Genomic DNA, 8,647 nt, shown 5'->3' with positions numbered 1-8,647 from the left:
GCCTCAGCCCTCCCGCCCTCGGGCCTCACCCAGGACCAGGCTGCTGGCATAGATGGGGGGCAGGAAGTGGGCCAGCAGTGCACCGCCCAGCCCCAGCACGGTCCAGCGTGCCAACTTGTCGCTGGCCGAGAGGCAGCCCACGTGGGTGTCGCGGAGCGCAGGGGCCACGTAGCACACGGGCTTCAGCCGCCCCTGGATGTGGGCCTGCAGGCGGAGCTGGCAGCTGTGCGGGAGGAGGACGCGGGGCTCAGGGCCGCTCTCCCCACCCCCACCCACACGGCCCTCCCCGGGCGCGCCACATACTAGATGTCGTGGGCAGCTCCCTTGGGGGTGTTGCTGACGTACAGGTGCAGGAAGATCCGGGGCTTGAGGGCGAAGGGGGGCCCGGACCCCGGCTGGGGGACCACCACAGACCGCTCCTTGCCCTTGGGGCCCCCCTGCGTGGCCAGCAGGAGCTGCCGGAACAGGAACCTGGGGGCGGAGGGAGCAGCAGCTGGGGCGGCCCGGCCCACCCGGAGCGGCCGCAGAGGGTCCCCCCGACCCCTCACCTCAGCAGGGCCCGGCGGGCCACCACCAGCCCGTGGCAGTCGTGGAGCTGTCGGCCCGAGAAGTCCAGCCACCTGGCACAGCTGCCACCGCCGGTGCCCAGCGCCACCAGCTGGTAGATCTCCTTGGCGTGGCCCTGGGCGCCCGGGACCTCTGCGGGGAAGGGGGCAGAGATGACTAGACTGAGGCGAGAGGCCCAGGGGCCTTCCGAGGTGAGGGGCAGGGCCAGCCCTACCTCTCTCCAGGATGACTGCGGCCACAGTCCCCTTGCAGGCCCAGTACTGCGAGCTCGCGTCCACCAGGCGGTCAAAGCCGGCGCTGACCACGGCCGCGCAGCGCTGCTCGTGGGTCAGGAGGTTCTCTGCGGGTGAGGGAGAGGGCGGCGGTGGGGGGCCCACAGGCCACGTCCCTCCCGTGCCAGGGGTCAGGTCAATGGGGGCCCACCTACCGATGCTCAGGGGGGCGAGTGGAGGCCAGCTGGGGGTCTTTGGGGTCTCTGGAAGACAGACAAGGGGCGGGCTGCCGTAGGTGCTGGGGTCTGCCCTCCTGTCCTGTGCCCTTCAGGAATCCCAGAAGTCCCACTGGCAAGCAGTGTGTGTGTGTGGGGGGGGCTCATCCTCCAGAAGCCCAAAGTTCCTGGGCTGCCCCCAGCAGTCCCTGTCCTCAGGGACTGCTAACATCCTTCAAAGGACGTTAGGGCCAGGTCAGCTCCCTGCGGGCCGGGTCCTGATGCCCAGATGGTCTCCGCAGCGACTCACCCCTCCCCACACACGTGCATCCGCCCCCCGCCGGGGCTCAGGGCCCTGGGTCACCTCCCCCTGTACCTGGGCTCTCCAGCCGATGCTGGATGTAGCGGAGGGCAGCCAGAGCTGCCTGCTGCTCGGCCTCTGCCTTACTGTAGGCAGTGCCCGCAGGGCAGACCACCCCATCCAGCTCCACGGACACGGAGAAGGGCAAGCAGGGGTCTGGGGAAGGAGGGGCTGAGAAGTAGCACCGCGCACCTTATCCGCATCATGGGCCCTTTCTAGGAGGGCCATGACACCTGCCAGTGAGGAGGACAAGAATGACAAGATGACATGCCTGCTGACCTCCATCCAGGCCATGCCCACTCAGAATCCTCACTAGGCCCTCTGAAACAGCTCCCTACGACCCCACTTTACAGAGGGGGCACACAAAGGGCAGGCAGTGTGCCCAGGTGGTGCCAGGACCCACATCCAGGGCTACACTGTTCCCAGGATGAAGGTCCCCTGTCTTCCCCCAGACACACAGCTCTATTGCTTTTCTACATTTGAAAGGGTCATCTTCCAAACACTACCACTTCAGGTGTTACTTATGACACAACAGAGACAGATGAAAAATCCTAGAACTGGGATCACTTGGTCAAAGGGCATAAATTTAGTTCCGTTTGTGGTATTTGCTGCTATCTGCTGCTAAACTGGTTGCCCAAAGGTCTCCCTTTTAGAAGAGAACCCACATTTCAGTACCCCTCCCTAGCACAGAGATTCACCTACTTTAAAAGGGCATCAAAAATGCCAACTAGGGGCTTCCCTGGTGGCGCAGTGGTTGAGAGTCCGCCTGCCGATGCAGAGGACACGGGTTCGTGCCCCAGTCCAGGAGGATCCCACATGCCGCGGAGCGGCTGGGCCTGTGGGCCATGGCCGCTGGGCCTGCGCGCCTGGAGCCTGTGCTCCGCAGCGGGAGAGGCCGCAGCAGTGAGAGGCCCGCGTACCACACACACACAAAAAAAGCCAACTAGTAGATGCAGAAGGAAGGCTAGCATCAGGAATCCATGGCAGCCAGCGGGGTGACAATTAAATCTGGCAACAATCATCGAAGGCTGCTAGAGCCACGAGGCGATGGTGTTCTGGGGAACGGGATAGTCACGCCATCTGGAGGTGCCCCCCTCGGATGACTGATGACACACCCAGGGGGAAGTGAAGACACCTGGCGGACACCACCCTAGTCAGGCCCTCCCAGCTGACATCCCAGGGGTAGGACAAACAGGTCTCAGGTCTGCTGGTGGGATGCACAGCCAGGGCCACGAGGTTCCTACAGGCGTTCCTGCCAGGTATGCATCACCTGAACCCAATCCTGAGGAAACAGACCCAAGTGAACGGAATTTCTACAGAACAACTGGCCCTTACTTTGCAAAATCATCAATGTCCTGAAGCCAGAGACACTCTGAGGAATTGTTTCAGATGAAAGGAGATTAAAGAGGTGTAAGAGCTAATGTGATAGGTCATGCTGGGTTGGGGAAAAAATGGCCATTATTGTGACCAGTGGCAAAAATTGAATGTGAATGGTAATTAGCTAATAGGATCATATCAATATTCAACTTCCAGAATTCGATCATTGTACTGCCATTATATAAGACGATGTCCTCGTTCTTAGGAAATACATACTGAAGTGTTTAAGGAGCAGTAAATCAGTGTTCAGATTGAGCAGGACAAATGAATATGGATATTCATATATAAATATATAGAAGGGAGAGAGAGAGAGAGAGACATACACAAAGTAAGTGTGGCAAATGTGACTGCAGAAACTGGATGAAGAGTTTGTGGGAGCTCTTTTATACTACTCTTTGAAATTTTACCAAAATAAAAATGACTGAAAATATGCCTATGCATGTGAATAGTGGAAAGGGGGACCTTAGGCAGAAGGGAGGGGCCGATATTACCCAGTGGTTCAGCACAGGCTCTGAATGCAGAGGGCCCCCTCTGGGCTACGGCCCCTCTGGCCTCAGTCTCCCCATGTGTAAAGTGGTGGTAACGGTATTGTGCTCCCTCGAGGAATACTTGTGAGGACTCCAGGAGTTACTGTCTGAAGGCCTTCAAACAACACCTGGCCCATCTCCAGAACTCACGAACGTTAGCTAGCATCACTGCTGTTGAATGCATTCCCTTACTTCTGTATTCCCGATGCTCTGGCATTTGGGGATTTGATCCTGGAGAGACCGACCCTCCCAGGGCTAGCTAATGCCTGGACATAGCAGATGAGTCCCCTGCAAGCACGCCCTTTCGTATAGAAACCAACCAATCCAGAGCTCGCGCCCCAACCATCAAACTCTCACACAAGCCAACACTCCCCATACCCTAAATCAGCCCCCAGGCCAGGTACTGGACAACTAGGAACCAACCCCTAACCCCTAAACTTACTGTCTTGCCTTCCTCAAGCCTAAACTTACTCTGTACCCTACCCTGCCTCAACCGTTCTGCCCCAAGAAAACCCCAATAAAGGCTGTGGGCTGTGCTCTGCCCTCTCCTCTACCTCCGGACCACCCCCATCCTTTCCCACATGGTCCGGCATGGCAAGCTGTGCCTCCTGTTTCTAGGGATCTGTATTTACTTTTTCCTTCAGGGCAATCATTCTCACGTCTGCTGTCTTACCATACCTGATTAAAACAAATCCCGGGTAGATTTTTAACACATTATCTCTTTTTGAGCTGTTCCGTTGGGGTTCTCCTAGGAGGTTTTACAAATGCTCCCCAAAGCTTAAGCGATGATTCTCTTGCTGCCTCATGAGAAGCAGGGAATGTACTGGCTTAAAGTTGGGAACCTGAATTTAGGACCTGGTGTATTGCTCTTGGGGAGGGCAGGGGGAGGACTGTAATGATTACATCTCTTTGCCGCGTTGCCATCATCACGCTGTGTTTGATTATGTCTTTGACTTTGGGGCTGGCCCTCGCTCAGGTATCTCCTCTCCAGTGCTGGCATGGCAACTCTAACTGTATGTAACTGGCCCTCAGAAAAGCCTGCTGAAAGGCTGGGATAGCTTGAGGCAGGTCCTTTAAGCAACCCAAGCTTCAGATGTGGCCATGACCTGCCAGTTAGAAATCTGATGTACCTGGTGCTCCTGGCACCACGCTGCTCACAGCAGGGCCTACCCTCGGGCCCCAGGCTCAGGCCCAACTCACAGTGCTCCTCCCTTCATCTGGGGTCGGCCCAGGGCACACGGCCGTCCCAGCCCCCTGGGCCTCACCTGCTGTTTGGTCCTCTCGGAAGATCAGGGAGACTCCCAGAGCGGCCGCGCACTGAGTAAGCAAGGCCACGGCCTGGCCCGGTGGCGGGTCTTTGATCTGTAGGCCCAGCTGTCTGGCCGCCGTCGGGAATTCCCCGGCGGGCCCGGCGGACGGAAAGGACACCCTCTGGGACCTCCCCATCCTTCCCCTCGAGTCTTCCTGTGCCCGGGCTGTCCTCAGTTCCCAGACACGGGCCCCCACCCCGGGCCCACTATGCCCCGTCGCCGAGGCCTGGAGCTGCCCGCCCTGCTCGGCGTCGTCCGAGTTGGGAGCGGGCACGATATCCCAGGAGTCTTGGCCCAGGCTGGCCAAAGGCCGCCTGGGGCTGGGCCTGGGGCTGATCTGCAATGACGCCGCCAGGCGGGTCTTCCTGCGGGCACCTGCGTTCGCCCCCAGGGCTGCACTGGCCTGTGAAGCCATGGCCGGACGCGAGGACCCGAGAGGACAGTGGGCACGTTCTCACGCCACCCGGGCCCTTTTACACGCGCTCGCGCGTGGGGAGCACGTGACACGACAGACAGCGCATGGAGAGCTCCGCCTCCTACCTTTCTCCTAGCCAATGAGAGCCCATAAAGCTGTGGCCGACAGTGTGCCCAGCCAATGGAAAGGCCAGTCTCCCAAACCGTTGGATGTGGACTGAGTGGCCACCTGCCCAACATCCTACCTCTGGGGGGCGGGGCTTCAGGTGTGAGGTGGGGATGGGGCCTTGCACTCGCATTAGCTTCTTCTCGGCCCTTGCCTGGTATTGGGGAGGCAAAGACCAGGGGAGGGGTCTGGGGACCCAAGTCCAGCACCTCACCCCTGCTCCCATCCTAGGATGCCTCCCAAATCACGCCACATCATGCCAGCCTGCCCCCAGCTGCTTAATTGAGCCTGGCGGGGGCGGAGGGGCGGGGGGAGGTGGAAAGTCAGTCCTCTTTCGGTAAATGAAGGTGTTTCAATTGCAGCAGCCCCACAGAATCTTTAGGACCTACATTTAAAAACTGTTCACCGTAGGCCTTCCTGAAACCAACTGTAAATGCTCCATGTGTGCTCTAGCTAAAATTACTCATTTGGTACCCTGTCCACCCATCCATCCCCCGATTTTTTTTTTTTTTTTTCCCAGAAGGAATTTTGGGTTGGTTCCTAAAAATATCGCAAGAGAACAATTCTTTAAGATGAGGGACTAGGGATGAAGGAGATAAAACAAAAATGAAAGGAAGTTAGGGATGAAGACAATTTACATATGGCCTGCTACGATGCAACACAGTTGCTTGAAGGGGTTGGAAATTTTAACAGTCTTGGAGCCAGTGAGTGGGAAAACGTGACCAATGATTCAGTTTACAGCCTGTACGCTTTTTCACTGTTGCTTCGGCTGCTGATTGCTACCTTTGGGTCTCAGAACACTAGCCAGGATTGGGGCAGTGTGGATACAGAGGCATAGGAGGAGCAGTTGGTAGAACCAGTAACATTTGACTCGGGAAGAGCAGCTGCGGGGAGCGGCATAGATGTAAGCTCCCAAACGTTTCAAGGATTGGCATCAGGAATTATGGTTTTTCTTTCGTGTGTAGCCCAGAGAGCAGAATTATGCCTAGTAGAGGAACAGCATAGCAGGTGTTCAGTAGTGGAATGAGGGCTACACAAATCCACAAAGACTTCACCAGAGTCACCAAACCCAGAAACGTCACCAGCAGGAAATTGCACAAACAAATGGTGATATATTCAGACAATGGACTATTACTCAGTAATAATTTTTTTTAAAAATAGACAAGCTAACTTTGTGCTTACAATCACATATGCGTGTTGAGTGAAAGAAGCCAGACTAAAAAGGCTATCTTCCACATGATACTATTTATATAAAGTTCTGGAGCTGGCAAAATTAATCTGTGGTGATGAGTCAGAATCGTGGTGACTTCTTCAAGGAGGTACTGACTGGCAAGAGGCACCAGGGAATTTTCTGCAGTGATGGAAATGTTCCCTGTCTTGATCTGGGTGGTGGTTATGTGGGTTTATATGTATGTAAGAACCTGATGAGTGTACACTTAAGACTTGTACACTTAACTGCATGTTAAGTATATATCAGTAACAGGAGGAAACCTAACAGCTTGTTTATAGAAAGGGAAGAAGGAAGGAGGAAATGGAATTGGCCTCCCCGAGCAGAAGCTGGATGGGTGGTGTGAATAGTGATGTGGTAGGCAAAATAATGGTACCCCCAAGATGTCCACATCATGATCGCCTCAGCCTATGACTCTGTTACATCATATGGCAAGGGGAAATTACGATTGCACATGGAATTAAGGCTTCTAATCAGCTGAGTTTAAGAGAGGGAGATTAGCTGGGTGGGCCCAATGTAATCACAAGGGTCCTTAAACCAGAAAGAGACCAAAGAGTCAAAATCAGAGAGATGGCCTGTGAGAAAGATTCAACTGGTCATTGCTGCCTTTGAAGATGGAAGGGGGCCATGAGCCCAGGTGTGTAGGCAGCTTTCAGAGCTGAAGAAGGCGGAAAAAAAAAAAAGAGAAGTCTCCCCACAGCCTTCGGAAAGGAACACGGCCCTACTGACACCCTGATTTTAGCCCAGTGAGACCCATTTCAGGCTTCTGACCTCCAGAACTGTATGATGTTTTGTTGTCTAAAGCCACTAAGTTTGTGGTAATTTGTTACAACAGCAATAGGAAACTAGTATAAAAGGCCTTCAATATTTTTGGCATACATACCCCTAAAATAATTTTGAAAGACTATGTATCCCCCAATTATTTAGTCACACGGATTTACGAAAGGTGCAATTTCTAGTTTATTATATATTGTAATCATCTTTCCAATATGTTTTCACCAAAACCACGCAGATGGAGACTTAGCTTATTCCATTTAGGAAAAACACCCTCCAAATGATTTAATCGTCAAAGCTTACTCTCATAGACAAATCACTCAGCTAAAATGGAATCACTTCTCATCAGAAATAGTCTGACTTAGCTTTTTCAATTGAAGTAAATGTGTTGATACTTTCTCAGAAGAGCCATCTCATTCATGCCCTCTTCCGTTGATTCAAATATGCATGAAGCATCTTCTAGCTGTTTGGGTTATGTCAGGGACCAACACAGACAGAAGAATCCCTGCCCTCGTAGAGGGACTTCTGGATTCTATTTCTAAGGTAGCTGAGAAGGCTGACCTAGAGGTTGAAGTCTCAGTAATATCAAGTGTCACAGCCAGCAGTTTTCTTCCTTTTTCCTTTTCTTTTTAAAAAAGATTCTTTACTGAAGTACACGCAGAAAAGTGCACGGATCATTCAATGAATTTTCACACACGGCACAGAGCCATGTAACCAGGACTCAGATGAACGAACATAACACTGTGAGCCCCTGGGACTTCCCCGGCGGTCCAGTTGTGAAGACTCTGCTTCCACTACAGGGGTCATGGGTTTGATCCCTGGTTGGGGAACTGAGATCCTGCATGCTGCAGCCAAAAATAATAATAACAATAATAAAAATAATAAAGAATTGAAAAAATATAATATATAAACAGACCCTCTCCTGAACCCTTCCATCACTACTTCTTACTGAGCCTGCTTTTCTTAGTCTTATGTGAACTTTCTCCTGCAGGGACTCTGCTTTTTGGAATAGCCCCCTTGTTCTGCACTCATCTCAGGCAACACTCCACAGAGGAGAAAAAAGCTCGAAGCTTCTGAAGCCAAGCACCTCCCAGATAAAATCTATATAGATGGAAGCCAAGAATTTGGAAACTGACTCTTGAAAGTAATGGTTCTCAAAGTGTAGTGCCCGGACCAGCAGCATCAGCGTCACTGGAAACTCATTAGAAATGCAAATTTTGGGGGGGAAGGGGAGGGTGGGACGAATTGGGAGATTAGGTTTGACATAAATACACTACCATGTGTAAAATAGATAGCTAGTGGGAACCTGCTGTATAGCACAGTGGGAGGTCCAAGAGGGAGGGGATATAGGTACACATACAGCTGATTCACTTCATTGTACAGAAGAAACTAACACAACATTGTAAAGCAATTTTACTCCAATTTAAAAAAAATGGAATTAAATTTAAAATAAGTGATATGTGGAATTCTTAAAAAAAAAAAGAAGCAGCATAAAG

At 52.9% G+C, this 8,647-nt stretch overlaps 1 protein-coding gene across 1 annotated transcript in view; it reads right to left on the bottom strand.

The window, feature by feature from the left end:
- ADAD2 (adenosine deaminase domain containing 2) overlaps nt 1–4,984 on the bottom strand; it is a 5,828-nt gene extending 844 nt beyond the window's left edge. Inside the window, exons 1-7 of the mRNA XM_024735724.1 lie at nt 4,525–4,984; nt 1,371–1,511; nt 995–1,042; nt 782–907; nt 549–699; nt 304–471; nt 30–256 (exon numbers count right to left, since the gene is read on the bottom strand). Of these exons, the coding sequence (XP_024591492.1) occupies nt 30–256; nt 304–471; nt 549–699; nt 782–907; nt 995–1,042; nt 1,371–1,511; nt 4,525–4,984 (1,321 nt within the window). The remainder of the gene's footprint in view (nt 1–29; nt 257–303; nt 472–548; nt 700–781; nt 908–994; nt 1,043–1,370; nt 1,512–4,524) is intronic.
- Between the last annotated feature and the right edge of the window lie 3,663 nt (nt 4,985–8,647).

Source organism: Neophocaena asiaeorientalis, unplaced genomic scaffold (assembly GCF_003031525.2).
Source record: "Neophocaena asiaeorientalis asiaeorientalis breed wild unplaced genomic scaffold, Neophocaena_asiaeorientalis_V1.1 scaffold40, whole genome shotgun sequence".
Classification (NCBI taxonomy): domain Eukaryota; kingdom Metazoa; phylum Chordata; class Mammalia; order Artiodactyla; family Phocoenidae; genus Neophocaena; species Neophocaena asiaeorientalis.
This window is presented reverse-complemented; position numbering and strand designations above follow the sequence as displayed.